This window comes from Glycine max, chromosome 4, assembly GCF_000004515.6.
Source record: "Glycine max cultivar Williams 82 chromosome 4, Glycine_max_v4.0, whole genome shotgun sequence".
NCBI classification, from domain to species: domain Eukaryota; kingdom Viridiplantae; phylum Streptophyta; class Magnoliopsida; order Fabales; family Fabaceae; genus Glycine; species Glycine max.
Window position 1 is genome coordinate 44,490,823 of NC_016091.4, and position 21,210 is coordinate 44,512,032.

At 31.2% G+C, this 21,210-nt stretch overlaps 1 protein-coding gene across 1 annotated transcript; it reads left to right on the forward strand.

Moving 5' to 3' along the window:
• Positions 1-10,620: 10,620 nt before the first annotated feature.
• LOC100807013 (tryptophan aminotransferase-related protein 2) lies at positions 10,621-19,870 on the forward strand. The gene is made up of 5 exons (XM_003522348.5): positions 10,621-11,036; positions 14,857-15,160; positions 17,091-17,371; positions 18,744-19,045; positions 19,470-19,870. The coding sequence occupies exons 1-5, from the start codon at positions 10,771-10,773 to the stop codon at positions 19,652-19,654; spliced, it is 1,338 nt and encodes a 445-aa protein (XP_003522396.1). The 5' UTR covers positions 10,621-10,770; the 3' UTR covers positions 19,655-19,870.
• The last annotated feature ends 1,340 nt before the right edge of the window (positions 19,871-21,210 follow it).

Genomic DNA, 21,210 nt, shown 5'->3' on the forward strand with positions numbered 1-21,210 from the left:
CAAACTTGAACATCATGTGATAATGGTACTCTCTGAGATTCGTCAAAAAAAAATACATTATAATTAATTAGCTTATAATTATATATTATACATTATAGAAAAACACAAATGAATATGATATTTGATCTCATCATCAAAATCAATTGTTCCATATTTTTCCATAGGCCTGTCTTCTAAGTTTATATATTGCTTTGATCCACTGATAACAATAAAAAGGAGAACATGATGATAAGGTTAGGAATTAGACTATCACAAACAATAATAAAAACTATCAATAGAAGATTAATCATAAAAAAATAGTCACTAATGAAGAGATTAGATTTAGGATTTCATTTCGGTACTCTATGTTTATCTTACTGTTAGAGTATTAGGCACAAAATTAAAAAAAATGTATAATTATTTTTTCACATAAAATGATATATAATATATATTATTTACTAATGTAGCATATTATAATCATAAATATAAATATATATATATATATATATATATATATATATATATATATATATATATATATATATATATATATATAACATGTGTAGGACGGGTGTGGAATGGGTACTATAGTATTTGTATCTGCACTTATACTTGTGTAAATTTACAGCTAAATACTTGCCTGATATTCATTTCCAATATGTGAGTAGTTACTCTTTTTGCTTGCAAATATTTTTACGAATATTCATAGGATTCGGGTACATTTTGTTATTCCAATATTGATTAATCACTTATGCTTAATAAGATCCTTCTATTGGAGTTTGTGCTTATCGACCATTTCTCAAATAAAGTAATGTTTATTTTTAGCACCAACTTTTATTTATTTTTTTTAAAAAAACTAATAAAATTAATATTTTTATTATTTATTTGTTCTGTCCTTTCTTTTCCAATGAAGTAAAGAAAAATGCAAAGCAATTTGTAGGACTCATTTGTTGGGTTGGAGAGGAAAAATGCGCAAGTTATAAAAAATAAAAATCAATCATGTGCAATGGTAAGATTCATTTAAGAGGTGTACAAAGCAAAAAAAAAGAGTTGCTAAGATGAAGTTGCTCTAATCCTTAATATAATATTATTTACCAATATTTTTAAATTAGAAAAACATATATGTCTTATGTTTGGAATAGAAAGTGGAAGGAAAAGAGTTAAAATGAAAGATCTAATATTTTTTTTTGTTCGGCTTTTGTTATTTTCACTCTCCCTTGTTATTAATACACCTCCCTTTTATTTATTTTTTCTCAAAAGTACCCTTGAAAATACACTCCCCTTTGCAACTCACCCATATACATCTTCAGAAATTGCTCTAGTTCACATTTTTGAACGGTCATCAGTTGCACCGGCGCAACAATCTCTCAATTCAATGGTACCCAATATTTAATTAATTTCTTCTTTATTGCATTACAATTTCAAATTGAGTATTGTAAGTTTTATGTTTGAATTTGCTTGCCCCAAATTAAGAAAAAACATTGAACCCACAAACCCGTGTGAGTTTGCTTCCAGAAAAGTGTTTTCATGTACATTCCAGAAATTAGATTAAAATATGAATTTCCAATGTGACTTTCGTTTCATTTGTTCCATATTGGCTACCATGACTTCTTGTGCATAACATCAACACAAATTCTCTTACAAAGGTAAGAAAATTTTAAAAAATTAAGAACATGACTCTTGCCTCCTCTATTTCACAGTGAAAGACAAACGCACAAGAGAGAGGAAAAAATAGAAAACTAATTCCACATTGGCAATGCCATCCCCTTCGTCATATTGAGTTGCTTCCGTGGTGAAGTTTTCTTCATCAGATACACTTATGGAGAGAAATAAGGAAAGTGTATTTTATTGGGTATTTTTGGGAAAACAAATCAAAAGGAAGTGCAGTAGCAACAATGGGGAATGGAAATAGCATTAGTTTTTTTTTTAAGGCAAACAAGAGAACGTGTATATATATATATATATATGGAATTATATCACAAGATGTGCCATTAATTCCAAGCCAGAAATCGTATACATCAATTTTGCAGATTCATAAAACAGAATTTGGATCATCCTGAATACTACAAAATACCCAAAAAGCGTCCTCCACCACAGAATCCTACTATTAAGCCAGACAGATTATATATACCAAGTAAACATATAAATCTACCGATCAAATAAATATTATGATGTTATAAAAAAGAGAGAAATATAAAAAAATAATATATTATATAAATTTAAATATTATTATTCCTAGGGAAAAGAAATTCACGTCTCTCTACTTTTCTTTTAAAAAATAAAACATAAAATGAAAGAGGAAAAGAGAGGGAGAAAATTGAATAAAAAATGAAAGTGTGCAACTAACTTTATAAAAATGAAAGTGTACACTGTACATCTCAAGAAGGAAAAAATTACATGTAAGTGGTGATTTAATTCGTAGACTTTGTTATAAAAGGTTACATGTTACTAAATACACACTAGATGTCCTTATTAGGTAAATATTCGCAATACACGGATTTTTAAAATGTAAATAGTTTTTTGTATGTTCTCTAAGGATTGTTAGGTTGGCAGCACCAGCACGTTTCAATATTCTTTTAGTATTTACGTGTTAGTATAATAGGACCAACCATGAACCATGTACATACACTACGGTTGTCGTAATTGCAGGGTTGAAACTTGAAAGCCAAATTGTCTCAACTAGAAAGAAATGATTGTTATGAGATTGAGAAGTGTTTCTTTCCCTTGGTACGTACTTGTATCCTTCATAGGATCTCTCTCATCTGGTGAGTATACGAGCACCTTCCCAAAATTAGTATCACAACTAACATGTATCAACGAGGTTTCCAACTTCGTTTGATACTTGGTGCTATCATTTTACTAAAAAAATGCCATTTACTTATTAATAATTTAATGTTCCTTTTAAAAAATAATAATTTAATGTTGATTTAATTTAACTATTGTTAAAATAATTTTTGTAGGACAAAAAATTAATAATATTGATAACATTAGTATAAATTAATATTTTATTACTAGTATGATATATTATACTAGTAAATAATTTCGTTAACATAAAATAATTTAAGAAGAGGGTGTCTCACTCTTTTCTTTTTTTTTTGGTTTATGCTGGGTTTGAGAATCAAGTTGGATCATAATCGCTATGAACCCCAAAAATCTATAAAGCTAGTTCTACATATTAATTGGCCTCAAGCGTAGGCTATACACAACACAAGGGATTTTTTGTTTTTGTTTTTATTAAAGTAAAACATTAAACTAAACATAGATCTTGATGAACGATGATTATTTAGATGATTTTCAAGTCTAATATTTCGTGATTTGCACTTTGCAGTTGCTGGAGATGCTATCCGAGGAATATGGTGTCCGTGTTGAGCTAGCCAAAGCTTATTACAAATCAGAAATCGGATTGATTTGATTTTTAAAATTTTTATATTAAAATTAAAAAAAACTTATTATATATTGTCGAAGGAGAGGGTTGCTTTGCTATTCTTAGCCGGTTCCAAGCCCGGATAAAAGGAGAGGGTTGTGTTAGACTTTCGACAGCCAACGTTAAACTTTGTCGAATCTCTATGACATGGATCAATTACGTAATAATGTGAATGCTAGGTCGTTACCCGGAAGCAACGCGCTGTATGGCTTGAGTACAGTGTCAAAAGAGCAAGGGTCGCTGCATCGCCGCCCGGATGTAGTGAAAAGTAAGCAAGGGTTCCCACATTTTCGTGAACGGGTGTGGGTAAAGAAGCTAGTTCATGACAGGAGGATTCGCTTTGGTACATGGAATATAGGCACACTTACTGGAAAATCTATGGAAATAGTGGATGTTATGGTGAGGAGGAAGATCAATTTTATGTGCCTACAAGAAACTAAGTGGACAGGTGAAAAAGCGAAAGAATTAGACAACTCGGGATTTAAGCTGTGGTATACGGGAAAAATCAGATCAAGAAATGGGGTAGGGATTATTGTGGACAAGGAGTGGAAGAAGGATGTCGTGGATGTAAGAAGAGTAGGAGATCGTATCATAGTCTTAAAATTGGTAGTGGGACAGGACACCTTTAATGTTATTAGTGGGTACGCACCTCAGGTTGGGTTAGCAGAACACTTTAAGGTAAAATTTTGGGAGGATCTAGAAGGGGTACTTCAGGATATACCCCAAGGAGAGAAAGTTTTCCTAGGAGGGGATCTCAATGGACATGTAGGTAGCGTGACTAGAGGTTTTGAGGGGGTGCATGGGGGTTTTGGCCTAGGGGAGATGAATGGGGAGGGTAAATCCATCTTGGAGTTTTCGGAGGCTTTGGATCTTTCTATAGCCAATACATGGTTTAAGAAAAGAGAGGAACATCTTATCACTTACAAAAGTGGAGGGACATGTTCTCAGATAGATTTCTTCCTTATCAGGAAGTCTGATAGGAAGTATTGCTTGAACTGTAAAGTTATCCCGGGAGAGAGCTTGACTACCCAACATAGAGTTTTGGTTATGGATGTAAGAATTAGAGATAGGGCAAAGAGAAGAAGTCCTCTGGTAGCACCAAGGATCAAATGGTGGCACTTGAAGGGTGAGAAACAAGGAATCTTCCAACAAAAGATATGGGAGGGTTGGTGTGGACAATCACAAGGAAGTGCAAATGATATGTGGAACAAGATGTCCCAAGAGATTATTAAAGTGGCTAAAGAGACGTTGGGTGAAACTAGAGGTTTTGGACCTAGGGGTAAAGAATCGTGGTGGTGGAATGAAAATGTTCAGAGCAAAGTTAGAGTAAAAAAGGAGTGTTTCAAGGAGTGGTCTAGGTGTAGAAATTCTGAAACTTGGGATAAGTATAAGATAACTAGAAATGAAATCAAAAAGGCGGTGAGTGAGGCAAGAGCCCAAGCTTTTGACGGACTATACCAAGCTCTAGGAACCAGGGACGGAGAAAGATCTATATATAGGCTTGCTAAGGGTAGAGAGAGGAAGACTAGAGATTTGGATCAAGTAAAGTGTGTTAAGGATGAAGAAGGCAAAGTCTTAGTGCATGAAAAAGATATCAAGGAAAGGTGGAAGTCGTATTTCCACAACTTATTTAATGATGGATATGGATATGACTCTAGCAGTCTAGACACAAGAGAAGAGGACCGGAACTATAAGTACTATCGTCGGATTCAGAAACAGGAAGTAAAGGAAGCGTTGAAAAGAATGAGTAATGGTAAGGCGGTGGGGCCAGACAACATACCTATTGAAGTGTGGAAAACTCTTGGAGATAGAGGTCTTGAGTGGCTCACCGAACTCTTTAACGAAATTATGAGGTCAAAACGCATGCCGAAGGAATGGAGGAGAAGCACGTTAGTGCCAATCTATAAGAACAAGGGGGATATACAAAATTGTGCAAATTATAGGGGAATCAAGCTCATGAGTCATACCATGAAATTATGGGAAAGAGTGATCGAACGGAGATTAAGAAAGGAGACTCAAGTTACGGAGAATCAATTTGGTTTCATGCCGGGAAGGTCGACCATGGAAGCGATTTATTTATTACGGCGGGTGATGGAGCAATATCGCATGGCCCAACAAGACTTGCACTTGATTTTTATTGACTTGGAGAAAGCGTATGATAGAGTGCCTAGAGAGATTTTGTGGAAAGCTCTAGAGAAGAAAGGGGTTAGGGTTGCATATATTCGAGCTATCCAAGATATGTATGATAGGGTATCGACTAGTGTTAGGACACAGGGTGGAGAGTCAGACGATTTTCCCATCACAATTGGTTTACATCAAGGGTCAACCCTTAGCCCCTACCTTTTTACCTTAATTCTGGATGTCCTCACGGAACAAATCCAAGAGATAGCGCCGAGATGCATGCTTTTTACAGATGACATAGTCCTCCTTGGAGAGTCGAGGGAGGAGTTGAATGAGAGGTTGGAAACTTGGAGACGAGCTCTAGAAACACATGGCTTTCGCCTAAGCAGAAGCAAATCGGAGTATATGGAATGTAAGTTCAACAAAAGAAGGAGGGTTTCTAACTCAGAGGTGAAAATAGGAGACCATATTATCCCTCAAGTCACACGGTTTAAATATCTTGGGTCTGTAATACAGGATGATGGGGAAATTGAAGGGGATGTGAATCATCGCATTCAAGCAGGATGGATGAAATGGAGAAAAGCATCGGGGGTGTTATGTGATGCAAAGGTACCGATCAAGCTAAAGGGAAAGTTTTATCGGACTGCGGTAAGACCGGCGATTTTGTACAGAACAGAATGTTGGGCGGTCAAGAGCCAACATGAGAATAAAGTAGGTGTAGCGGAGATGAGGATGTTGCGGTGGATGTGTGGTAAGACTCGACAGGATAAAATTAGAAACGAAGCTATTAGAGAGAGGGTTGGAGTAGCGCCTATTGTAGAGAAGATGGTGGAAAATAGACTTAGGTGGTTTGGGCATGTAGAGAGAAGACCGGTAGACTCTGTAGTGAGGAGAGTAGACCAGATGGAGAGAAGACAAACAATTCGAGGCAGAGGAAGACCCAAAAAGACTATAAGAGAGGTTATAAAAAAGGATCTCGAAATTAATGGTTTGGATAGAAGTATGGTACTTGATAGAACATTATGACGGAAGTTGATCCATGTAGCCGACCCCACCTAGTGGGATAAGGCGTTGTTGTTGTTGTTGTTGTATATTGTTCAAAACAGGAACCTAATTACATGAAAAGCCCAATATGCATAAAAGGGATGGATGTGTTTGCTGTATATTTGTTCAAGGACCACAAACTAAAGCTCGTGAAGGCATAAGAGAAATTGGAAGTTTCACTTGAGCCATTTTGTTTTGAGCTATTGACAGTGTCTCCAGTGATTGTGTACGTTGTCAAAAAAGTTAATTCAATTTGCTCCAATTGGATTAGTGAACATGCTTAACTCTGGTGGTGCCATTCAGTCCATGGAGTTTGACAACCACACAGACGTGGTCAAAATTGGGGTCAAGGGTTGTGGGGAGATGAAGGTGTTTGCATCAGAGAAACCAGTTAGTTGTAAAATATATAGATGGGGTAGCTGTAAAATTTGATTATGAGGATAAAATGGCTAGAGTGCAAGTTCCCTGGCCTTGTTCTTCAAAATTGTCAAAGGTTGAGTTTTTATTTTGATCCCTAGCAAGGTGAATTTGGGATACTAAGTAATATAAGAGTCATGTTTTTTTGTCATAGAATTTTAGGTTCCCACGTGTATTATTTGTCAAAAGATAATTTTATTTATGTCACGATTGGGTTTTAAATATTTGTATATTTCCCCCTAAAACTTTAAATTCCATTTTCAAATCTTGGTTCGTGATATTATAGAAGACTAACTTTCTTCTACTAGACTTAACCATCATTTGTGAGTTATTTATAAATTATTAAATTTAGTCCTCATTTTTAAATATTAGTGTTTTCATATTCACAATTTAAAATACTATTTTTAAATTGACTTAAATTTTAAAATTCATGAATTGCCTATTAAGTTGATCCATTAGAAAAACGAATGATCATTTAATGAATTTGGGTTGTACTACAATCGTGAGACTTGTAACACTAGATAAGTGTTTTGTAGGAGATGACTTATACATAATTTTTTTCCATTAGACGGAAATTTCTTTTGTTAAAGGAACTATTTTCTGATTCTCTTGCTTTCTATTACCTTGTTAATTCTCTCTCTCTCTCTCTCTCCCTCTCTCTCTCCCTCCCTCCCTCCCTCTCCCTCCCCGAGGGTATCCTTTGATGTGCCAAGTCGTGTGTCCAAAATCTTCTTCTAAGCTTAAGGGAAGAATAGTTGCAAAATATTTCTATAGTACTCAAGTCAAATATAATAAAATAAAGAACAATGATAATGAACCGTTAAACTTTAAAATAATAATAAATATAGTGATGATTAAAAATCGTCTCAATTTGAAATAAAAAATCACTAAAATTCATAATCTTAATAACGTTAGTTTAATTGGACGAAAATAATTAAATTGGAGCATTTAAAAAAAAATTGAGATCAAATTAAATCTTTTAAAACAACTTGAGAACTAAATTAAAATTTTTAAAATAATTTAAATAACAAATAATTAAGTCATAAAAAAATAAGCAAGGTTTGAATTTGGACTTGTACGTAGTAGAGTAGCTTCAAAAAGAGCAAGTGTCCAAAAGTAAATGGAGTTTCCAAAGATTAAAAACTGACCTCTTAAAAATGCATATATTATTTTATGCTGGATCATTTTACCTCTTAAAAATATCACTTCTAAATTAATATAAAAATAATTATATAACTTAAAAGACAAAATAAGTAATTAAAAATCATTTTATCTAGTTATAATCACCCATCAGTAAGATAGTTGTTTATATTCACTATATTATTAATCGCTAAAAGAAATATTTCGTGTACTTATCACTAAAAAATTAGAACCCTTTGGCTAGTATGTTTTTATTCTCTTACAATCAAACTTTGAAATTAAAAAGAATGAATTTTTCTTCTTTTTCACACCTCAATAGTAATATGTATCATAATATTAATAGATTTTATTTTACTGCAATATTAATAGATGTTGATCACATATTTTAATGAAGGACATACTTATAAAATATTTGCAAAATTTTTTGGAGGGACCATGGCTCCCCACGTCCCTTAAAAGATCCGCCAGTGTGAGTTAGGATCACATGAAATGTTGATTCACTGGTCTTTGATTCCAGTAGCATTAGACTTGGACCAGTCCACGTTTTCATGCAGAGATAGGTATTGTTAGACCAGTCTACATTCATGCAGAGACAGGTATGATGTGACCATCACCAATTCACCATTATACAAATGGGTGCAGGTGCTAGAATTCATTCTCAACTTTTTATTTTATTTTATTAGTTAATTGGAAGATCTGTTGTGTTATTAATGAGTCAACGACGATGCTGTAGCACGGCTAATCAGTATTTATTTTTTTGGAAAAAATATAAATTATATTAAATCCAAAATAATACAACAATAAATGGGACATATCCCGTCGCTAGAGAAAATCAAAAGTCTCCCTAATATAAGAATACCTATATCAAGATGTTAAAACAAATGCAACAGGTGCGTTTGTCTATACATAAGAAACTTAATCTTGCTAATAACCTTTATTACAGAAAATTGATAATCTTAAAAAATTAGCTTGTTTCTAGACAGTTAGTTGCAGTAGACTGTAATTGTTATAGTCAGACAACGAAATTTTACTTGAACACCTGATGTGGATCTGCCCCTAATTAAAGAGTCAGTAATGCGCTGCAAACAAGTGAAACGCTTGTAGAAATGAGCCAAATCACGAATGTGAGCCCAAATTTTAAGAGATTTCCTGTAAGAAAAGAAAAACAAATGAATATTTAACTCAGCCTCATTTAAATATAAAAGGCAGAGGAAACCCTTGGCTAATCAATATTTATTAATTTAATAACTCTTGGTTTGGTTGTGTAGAAATGGACAAGCAATCGAGAAAGTTTTCTAAATTTTATGTTATCTCACATTTTTAAGTACTATTTTAATATAAATATTTGTTTTTTAATTTTGTCTCTTTCCTTTCATACTACCCAACCAAACTTACCCTAAAAGAAATCACTATATTTATATTTCACTTGTAATTTATTAAGTGAATGCGGAAGAGGTATTTGATCAAAATATAATAATCAAACTCATTCATAGGACCGACATTTCTGCTTACTACAACACATGCATTGTCTTTATTTATTTGATTTTAATTCAGAGGTCTAATTTATGCCAAATAATAGGAAAATGCTAAAAGTTACGAAATTTGTTTTCGTCAAAAACACATTAAGTTGATTTCCGTGAAATTCTTCTTTAATTTTATAATTATCTTCACCAAGATTTGTTTTACAAAAAATCACTACCGTAGATGTTGCGATTCATATGATTCGCACAAAAGAACTTTCGCACTAAACAACATTGTTCCAAATAAAAATGAGTTATACAATCCCATCAAAACTAATTGGTACAATTCTCTTTTGTGCTTAAAGATTATTGGTCACATTACATGTATAAATTACATTTAAGCTTTGATGGGGTATTTGACCTAATTTTCATCTGGAATAAGTTAGACACCCCCTTAATGTACTTCAGCTATATATGGTAGTTTTTTTTTTTCTTCTTTTTTTCCCACTATCATATATTAGTTGCTAGTGATTACTAATTTTGGTTGCAAAATTTATATGTTTCCTTTAAATCGTGTTTTCTTTTAAAATCTACTCCTAAATCTTTATTTAAAAGATTCAAATCTAATTACACTCAAATTATAAGTAACTACCATAATCTTGGAAAACATATAAAATGTTTAACTTAATTATTAAACAATAATTATATATTGAGATGACAAAAACATATGAAATGTTTTTTTTTGTCAAAGCAAAGATATTTGTGGTTTCTTATTTGATACCCAAATATTTTTTTTATTTATGATTTTATCATATCAACTCATCTTGAAACGAAATAATACTTTCAGTTATGATTTCATATTCAAATAGAAAATCAAACCTCAAACATAATTAAAGGATCCAAATGCTAAACCAGGTGTGCCAACATCTTTTGATAACATAATAATAAGTGTTTAGGGTCAGAATTAATTTTTAAACGTGAAACAAATTCCGTTGGAAGTGCACATACATGTGATTCTACGTGTTAGCACGATTTCTCCAAAGGTCCACTCCAAACACACCTTTTATTTGAGTGGCATGTGTACATCCAAGAAAGCAGTTCAGTAGCTACTTCCTTCCACAGACTGACACAGACGCTCCTTTCTTCCTTGCTCCAACCTTTCTCTGTTTAATTTCTTATTACGCCATGGCTAAGCTTCCTACCATGTTCTCTTTGAGGCACTTTCTGGTACTCTCCCTCGCCTTGAACGTCAGCCTCTTACTCAGATTAATGATGCACCAAGGTGCACAAAAAGCTCACAAAGAAAGAACCAATTCTGTAACTGAGGAGCACCACAATATCCATAAATCACGCATGGTTATATCATCATCATCATCATCGTCATCTACTTCGTCTTTCGCCAATTCTACTTCCACCACAGGAGGCTACAATAGAGTGATCAACCTCGACCAGTAAGAACAATCTTAACATTAATTACTTTTGTTTATTTTGTTCCCTTCATTTTATGATGATATGTCTTCGTTAAGGTTTCTTACTTGTTCCTACTAATATAGTAGTGTTATTAATTAAAGTAAGCAACCTCTGATATTTGAAGATTCTTGGTACATATATTTTTAGACATTTATTTATTACGTTCTCGTACTGAAGGGCATGATTGCCATTTTAGTCTTGTAAGGAATTTTTTTGGGAAGGAGAGATTTGTAATATAAACCACATGTATCATCTAATCTTGATCGAATCGGATAGGAACAATTTTACTCGAATCTAATATGAATAATTTTGTTTGAATTTAATAAGACTATTATGAACAATAAATTTTTTTCTTTAAATATTTAATATACCTGTGTTATAAGAATTCAAATTCAAAACTTCTTATCATATTAAAATATGTCAATTGATTCACGTGTTTTATGTTATAAGAACTCAAATCCAAAATTTCTTATTATATTAAAATAATTTTATGTTAATTGATTCACTAAATGTTTAGTGTAGTGTAGTGGGGTGATAGAGAAATTATTTGGTGTTGAAAATATTTGTTCTATTTAACGATAAAGTGCCATTTTAACTCTGCTAGCACCTTTGTTCTCTGTTTCTGCTAGCTAGGACTGGGTCTTGCGTTTTTGGTTACCGTTCTTTGCTTCCTTGCTGCTATTGTTCCCTGTGAAGACAGGGACAAGTCATCGTCTCTAACGTGACTTTCTCTTACCAAGAATCAGGAATAAAATAGCAAATTCAGTATACAAATTTGTTTGATTCTAGGAGTATTTGAGTTTCGAGTTTAGCCAGCAGTGCAATATATTCTCTAACACTTTTTTTTCTTAAGCAGTGCTAATTAGTGCTTTTATCCCATTGGTTAGAAAATTAAAAGGAGAAAAATTTAATTGAGATGCACATTATTATCTTGTTTATGATTTTTTTAAGGTTCTCTTATAATTTTTACATTAAATAATTTCTTTTAGTTCTTTAATTAACATTTTAAGAATACAAATTGATTAGTAAGATTTTTTTTATTAGTTAAAATTTATTAAAGTTTTAAAATCAAGAAAGAGATTCATTAAATGAAAAGATGTGAGTCTCATAAAATTTTATAATTTTTAATATATTTTAATCAATAAAAAATATGTTAAAAAAGTGTATTAAAAATATATGTCTAATATTTTTTTTTTCTTTAACATTTTTAGTGAAAGTCCATGGTATTTGTTTTGGTCCATCAAGTGGTCTTGATCAATCTTTATAGACTCATCTTATGTAAATCTTTACTTGATATATAGTTGATTTTTACTAACCTTTTATTTGTAATTTGAAAAACTTAACTGTATGTCACGTGTAATTGATCAAAACCAAATCGTGATATTGGCCTGAATGATGTAATAATTTCTCTAACTCGTTATGGACTTTAAGATTCCTTAATCTTCATGTTTCATAATAATGTTGCTTATTTTGTTAGTGTATGCTTCTTCTTTTTTATTTAAAAAAACGTATTTTATTGCTGTATGTTGGGGGCATGTCATTTTCATAAGTGCGTTTCATATTCAATGTAACAAAAGAAAAATCATGTCTATTTTGTAGTCCCTGTTCCGGAGTTGGAGGGTCGAAATTTAGTTAGGAAAAGTAGAGTGCTACTTGTGGTAGAGCATGCTCTATGATAGTAACCTAGTAGGACAGAGTCCTACTTTAGCACCATTGGCGAATCCTCATTGACATTGTATATTTCAAAATCATTGTGTACATTAACCTCGTCTTAGATTTTTTCTGTGCTCAGTTTTTTTTATTTATTGAAAACATGAAAACAACTTTTTTAAAAAGTGATTACTTTGTTTAACCCTAAGAGACACTTACTATTGCTATAATATATTTGATTAGGGAAAAAGTTAAGTGAGACAATTGCAAACTAAAAGTTAATTTTAAAGGAGGACCCCGATTTCAATTGAACTATAAAATTTAGGATCTTGCTAAGATGTGTCTTAAAGAAATGTGTTAAAGAATTAAAAAGAGAAAAATATTTTGTTTAAAATTATAAAACACAAAAAAATCATGAACATTATAATTTTTTGTCTCAATAAAAATATTTCTATCTAAGTTCTTTTATTAGTGCCCTTGAGACACTAATTAGTATTTATCTAAAATTTATATGAACCTATATATTTTATAGCAGGTGTTTTTAACTTTTTAAAGCTAGAGTGTTTTTAACTTTTTAAAGCACAATCTTTATGAAAAATTATTATACGGTCCAATTGTGTGGTCTCTCATCTCAATCAATTTCTATGTTGTACATATATAATTGAATTTTATTTATTCTTTCTCACAAATTAAAAAGTTGGTTATATATGATGATTGATTAAAATCATAGACAGGTGTATGAGACAATGCAATAATTTCTTCTTTTAAAACACGTTTACCTCTAAAACATATAAAAATAATAGTATATTATCTTTAACTTAATTTAAAATTCATTAATTATAAATTTCATGTTATAAAATTTAAGACTAAATGCATCAACATTTAAAAAGCAAGCTTAGTTTTTAAAAAAGTGCTATAATATAATAGATGGTTAATTGGTAGTTGGAAAAATACCACAGAAGTTGGTGGGGTCAAATGCCCTATGTGCACACTGCATGAAGACACTCTTTCGGCCATGACCACAACACTATTATTATGGAAGTGCTTCTTTGGTTCGCTCAGTCTAATGAGTTTTTTACAACTTTTTGCCGCCCCAATTGTGAGTCACTCAATTGCATAATAAGCTTTTTTTTTTATATGTCCTTTGTTTTTCTCGTTTTTAATTTTTCCTTTTCTCTGTTTCCAAATGGGCCCTTTGGACTCTGGATCTTACATATCAACTGCATTGTAGGCCCTGCGTAATTGGAAATCCACCTCCAACATATTTTGTCCCCTTCACTCTTCGGCTGTGCATGGCTCCCATTTATTAATGTAATTGTAAATGCATACATCTACCCATATCTTTCAACCTCTCTAATCATTGTTTTTACTAATACTACCTACTTGTATCTTTTGATGTTGAAGATTATTACATACAAATTCAGAAACATTCAATGGAACTAAAATTTAGGATATTTAGACTATAATGTCCTTATTTAATATCTTAATATTTGATACATACATCAGTGAGTATTAAAAAAAAGTATATTTAAGAAAAAAAATTAGACTTTAAAATTTTAAATATTTGAAAAAAAATTAAAAAACTAAAACATCAAAAAGATATAATAAGGAGGTATTTGTGATTACTTTAGCCCTTAGTTAATTCAATGCCCTTTCTTCAACACCTAATTGGCGGAGATCTTACAAATGTATAAACAAAATTATTATGCCTTAATTTACTCAAGAAATTGGGAATGGAGTTACGTGATTTGTCTCTACTTGTGAGAAGGGTTATGTCTAGGTTCATTAAGTCTTTTTTATTCTTAAACTCATCTGTATTTTCTAGTATTGTTTTTTTTTTTAAATAATCAATTTAAAATATTTGGACCCAAAATAGGGAAACATTAAAGATTGTTCAAGCCAGAAACAGTACATGACCCCTTGTTTCGAAATTCAGATCATGGTCTACATGGGAAGGACAGTGGACTAGTGGAGTGCAACTACATATAATATATTTAATATTTTTTGGTATTATAGAAACCATGAATTAATTCTTAAATAAATGTTTGTTCATTGTTGGACATGATAATAATGCATGATCTGGTTAATTTCTGACCAACTATGTTACATTAAACTAAAGGTTTTAATACAAATTAACAACATGTTTTGCAGTGGAGACCCGACAGCGTATGAGAGGTTTTGGCGACAAACGGGTGACAAGAGCACGATCACAATCCAGGGATGGCAGTCTATGAGTTATTTTTCTGATGTGACCAACATTTGCTGGTTTTTGGAGGCAGAGTTTGGGAGGGAAGTGGTGAGGTTGCACAATGTGGTGGGAAATGCAGTCACAGAAGGGCGTCACATTGTTGTTGGAACAGGTTCTTCTCAGCTCTTTCTTGCTGCTCTTTATGCTCTCTCCCCAACTGATTCACCTGAACCAATCAGTGTCGTTTGTGCCACACCCTACTACTCGGTGAGTAAGGATTTTTCATAAGCTATACAATGCATAAAAGTATCAATGATATTTTTAAATTAACCACAGTAGAAGTTGAGTCTAACGGAATAAAATTCTCTTATAACCTATGGATTCTGACATAGAAACCGAACAATATGGACACTTTAATACGACTCATGTCTAAAATATAGAACACTGAAATACTATATACACACAAATATAAAGATTCTAATTAAATGAAATATGAATAAAATATTTAAATTGATGATATATTTATCTTTTTAAATTAATCTTTTATATTTTTTTGAGTGTATTAGTTGTGTAAAAGTGAAGGCTTAAGTGTCAAACCAACAAAAAATAATTTTTGAATCAGACACGTAATAAGAAGATCAAACAAGTATTAAACAATTGTTTATGTTGAAAACGTGTGTCACACATACAACACTTCAAACAACAGGAGTGTTCATGTTATAAAACTTATAAATTAAGGTCTGAATCTTTAATGAAATAAATACATGATATTACTTCAAATAAGATTGTTTCGAAGACATAATAGGACTTCTGCAAAATAAGAATGATATATCTATGCTATTTCATAAAATACTCTTTGTTACAATTAAGTTTAGTAAGAAATTACTCTGTCTTCTTATATTTTTTATAATATCTTAAAAGTATATTATAAAATGAAGTTGTCTAACTTCAAGTAAAAATGACCGTAGAGGTGGATGATTGAAGAAAAGCAAAGTCATTCTTGAATGTGTAATGTACAGCTATGCTCTTGTACTAATTACCACAACTCGTTTAGTTGTTATAAGCGATACTTTGACCACTTTAAGTTATATATTGAGGGAATTCTTGCATGGCCAAGGAACTCATTCTTGGATGTCCATGATGGACTATAGACATTTATTTAAACGGTTGGAAATTAATAAATATTTGACATGCAACTGAGTTAATTATGTCCGGATTGATTCCCCTCTTTATTTCTGAGATTCCTCTGAGAGAAACACTTATTAATTTTAGCATTCAATTGTTTTTGCTGCCATTTCTTATGTATTTGTATCCCGTAATTAATTTTCTGCCTCCTGATCCAAGATGTTTTTACTTTTTAATCCTTGTCGATGTTTATCACTAACTTCCACTCTCTTGCACTCGTAATTTTGCACACCTGCACCTGAGCACATGATAGTTGATACTTTTGTTGAACTGTCTCATGTGCGGAACTGTCAGTAAAGTAGCTTTGAAGATCTAAGATGGATAACTATTACTCTAGATGGTTCAGAACATTATAGTATTCACTATTTCTTTTTCATAAATTAAAAAGCTTAAAATATAATATATTGGATAGATATTGACTACTACTTAGTAATTTCTCACATATGAGGGAGGTCATTCATTCAATTCATAAACAAAAGTGGGGAAAAGGTGTCATCTGGCTTCATTACTAGTTATGGTATAATTGACCCTTATTGTGAGTGGTTTATCATGAGATATAATTTAATTGATTAAAATGTGTGAATTATTGTAAAATTTTTAATACTGTATTTGATTTAATTCTTACCAATAAAAAAATATGGGGGTAGTTTATAACAAGTTATGCACATAAGGATTTAATGTCATGGTTCAACCTAATTAGGTATTATAGAAACCTAATTAATTACATGAAAAAAAATGTTAGGAATATATTTTTTAACATACTTTTTTAAATACACAATTTCTCCTTGGCTGAAATTTAAAATTTGATGAGTTTCACGTAATATTTAATCACTCTCTTGATTTTGTAATTTTTAATAAATTTTAACCCATTAAAAAAATTGTGTTAGAAAGATGTGTTCCTAACATTTCTCTGCAGATTTCTCTTACGTGAAGGAATGCTGTTTTTGGTTTTGGTTAGTTGATGGTTTAGGCATAGAATTGACGAGTAAACTAACTAAGTAACTGCTTGCAGTCATATCCATCAATGACGGATCACTTGAAATCAGGGCTTTACAAATGGGGTGGTGATGCAGAAAGTTATGAGAAAGAGGGTCCCTACATTGAGCTGGTTACTTCTCCCAATAATCCTGATGGACACGTAAGAAGATCTAAGGTCAACAGAAGCCAGGGATTTTTGGTCCATGACCTTGCCTATTACTGGCCACAGTACACTCCAATATCAGCACCTGCAGATCACGATCTTACGCTTTTCACTGTCTCAAAAAGCACTGGCCATGCAGGAATGCGCATAGGGTAAGTTGACCCATAACTTGAAGACTACCTTATCTACTGTCCTCTTCAATTTTTTTTTTAATTAAGTTTATATACAGTTCATAAGTACTTTTTGTACTGCTACTCAATCAGAATTAGAATTTTACCTTAATAATTTGTGTAATTCTTTAATATAAAATTTTAGGTTAATATTAAGATTTGTCAATTTAGTTTGATTTGGTTGTTTTCTGCTTTCATTTTCACTGAAAACAGAAAACGATGATGAAAATGTGTTTTGTTGGATTTCTGAAAACATTTTCAGTGAAAATGAAAACAGGAAACAACCAGAAAATGAAAATAATAAATTCTCGTTTTCAGTGTTTTCAGTTGAAAACAAAAACTTCATTTTGGGTCAAATGAAACTGTGGTGACAATGAATGTAATTTTAAACAAATCTAAAAATATAAAAATACAAGAAGTCAATATATCATAAATTTTCAGTATTTTTATTTCATGAAAACAGAAAATAAGAAGTCAAATCAAACATGTTTTCAAAATTTTAATCTTTTAAAAATAAAAATAGTTTTCAGAAAATAAAAACAGGAAATGAAAATACAAACCAAACACAACCTTATTAAGTTGAAAAATTTGCCTTGTCAAGTTTAAGCATGTGGGACTGGTGAGCCCTGAAGTCCTTTGCTACCTAGGGCTTTGATACTAATTGATAAAGCATCTAGACACTTGGGGGACAAGTACTTAAATATTTTCACTAAACATCTTATGCTACTCGATGTGGGACTTAGACACTCCGTAATACTCAAGTCCCTGTTAGATACTTGCATATGTTTGCCGTAGTTGGAGATTTTTTGACACTGGAATCATACATTAAACTTAATAAGCAGAGAGGTTTAAGCATACAATTAACAAGAGTGATACTCATATATTGTCCGACAATAGAATCAGACATCAGCCTTAGTTACAAGAAAAGATCATGTTGGAAAAACAGATTTCACAATGTATCAAAGAAAAGATCTGAGAGTCACTTGGCCATGTTATCTTGTGAGTAGAATTTTCAAACTTCTTTTTTAGTCTTTCATCAGGGTATCACACTGACATGTTGTGAGACAAAACATTTGCTTTTGTAGGATTTATAGCATGTTTGGAAACCCGTTGAGAAAGAATGAATCTCGTTTAGAATGTGAAAGTTGTAACTATTAACTTCTTATTTTCACGTCTAAGAAGTGAAAAATCACATCTGGAATGTGAAACCAAACACATTATGAATTTGGAAGTGAGACTAGTTGGATCTGAACCCCTTTGGTTTTCTGACAAGTGTTTGATCTATATTAAAATAATGTAAAGAAAGATCATATCACTTGAATTCCTAAAAGCTTCCACTTTGTATTTTGTATAGGTGGGCTCTTGTGAAAGACCAAGAGGTAGCAAAGAAAATGACTAAATTCATAGAGCTCAATACAATTGGAGTGTCTAAGGATTCCCAACTCAGGGCTGCTAAGGTCTTAAGGGCAGTTTCTGATAGCTGGGAACTAGGAAACTCCAAAGAGAGCGAGTCATTCTTCAAATTCAGCCACAAACTCATGGCCAACAGGTGGAAGCAATTGAGACTAGTTGTGGAGAGTAGCGAGTTGTTCAGTTTGCCCAAATTTTCTCCAGCATTCTGCACCTTCTTCAATCAGGTCTTGGAGCCTCAACCAGGTATTAACTGAATTACATGTCAAAATGTTTATATATACTTTCATTTCTTCATTCTTAAGATGGATTTGAATTACTTATTTAACAAGTTATTACCAAATAAAAAATTATTCAAAAACTTAACATTGGAACTTGTTAAGCTTAAAACATTATGTTTGATAAAGTTTTTGGTAAAGATTATTGAAATAACTAAAAAAGCATATGAAAAGTTACAAGTCACTTTAATAAATTCAAATGAGCTTAATATTTCTTGTTAGTGAAAAAAATTTACATCTATAATTAATCAAAACTTGATTTAAGTATCACTTTTTACAATAATTATTATAAAAGTTAACAAATTTATCAAGACTAAAATTTTAGTTATATTCAATTTAAATAAACTCTTGTAAACTTCTCTAATTCTTCTTCTTGTATACATGTTTGACAGCTTTTGTATGGTTAAAGTGTGAGGGGAACGTGGAAGACTGCGAAAGCTTCCTTCGAGGACACAACATCTTAACGAGAAGTGGAACACACTTTGGGGTTAGCCCAAAATACGTAAGAATTAGCATGTTGGATACTGACGAAAATTTTAACCAGTTTCTAGATAGACTCTCTGCCATAATGTCGTGATAGGAGCTTGCTTCTGGGTAATGTATGTATAATATTTTGAAGTGTTAGTTTTCTGTATGCTGGAAAGTGAAACACAGAAATGCAATTTTGCTCATCCATGTATAACATATGTATGGGTCTTGGGGATCATCCTTTAACGGAATCCAATTAGGAAAAATTAACGATGTTACACTTAAGTGACTTATTAAAGTAGTCCATTTCTAAATTGAGTAGTTACACCAAGTTGTTATTCAGTGTTCGTATAATAAACAAGTAGGTGTTAAAATAAGTGAAGTCAAATTAGATCTTGTTTATTAACTAGTCCTTTGAGTAAAATTATATTCATATTTTTAAAGTAAAATTTCTGGTATAAGTGTTATGAAAGAAAAAAACATGACCGGAATGAATGATCTCACTAAAGATAATCAATCAAGTTATTTGAGAGAGATTAATTACTGACAAAATTAGTGGATACTTTACACCAATAACATGACTAAAAAAAGTCTTATTTAACTTTTTTTTATCTATAGGAATCAAAGATAAATATCAAGAATAAATAGCTTGTACATTCTTAAACCAAATGAACTAGAAGTTCAAAACCCATCAATTGTTTAATTTACTTATAATAAAGATAATACTCCGACTCAACTTTGACTTGGTTAGTCTATTACAATAAGAATATTTTTTTCAGCATAGTCGGGTCTTTATATAAGTTTGGCTTTGCTAATATGATTAATAATCTAATTCATATTAAAGGTAAAAAAAATAAGTTTATTTTTAAATAGGCCAATGACTAGGGGTGTTCAAAATTGAACAAAATCGTTCATAAATCGCTAAATCAATCAAAAAAATCAAAAACCCATAAACCAAAAATTGCAAAACCTATATTTTACTTTCATGTGTTAAAAAAATATAATAATATTGTTAAAAATAGTATTAAATATCAAGTGAAACACAAATTACTATTATGTTAAAAAAAGAATTGATAACATCATTTTATAGTAATATTAAATGGAAGTGAAAATAATAATTTTTAACTAAAATATGCTAAATCAATATTTAATAAAAAAATAAAATTCATTTTTAAAATAATATAGGATAATAATTATGTAAGTTTAGTTGATAAATTTTTAATTATGATAATAGAATAAAAAATAAAAAATCATCACACCAAACCGAATCAAACGGCAAAAGTTTAGTTTGATTTGAATTTGATGTTATATTTAAACCAAATCAACTAAATTGTATATTTATTTTATGTTTGGTTTGAGTGAGTTTTTGTCTAATAATTGAACCAAACCTTACTTCAAACATCCCATTAATGATATTGTTTTAACTAATAAAATGTAACTCAGTTGATAAATAAAATTTATTTTTGAAAGTGGTCAAAGCTTTGATTTTGTCCATGTGTCTAGAGAAAACTTTAGGCTTAATTATCAATTTAGCTTGTAAATTATTTTTAATTATTTAATTTAATCCTTAAATTTTTTAAAGATTTAATTTGATTTTCAAATTCTAAAAAATAAATCAATTTGATCTCTAAATTATTAATTTAGTTATCAAATTTTTAAAAGTTT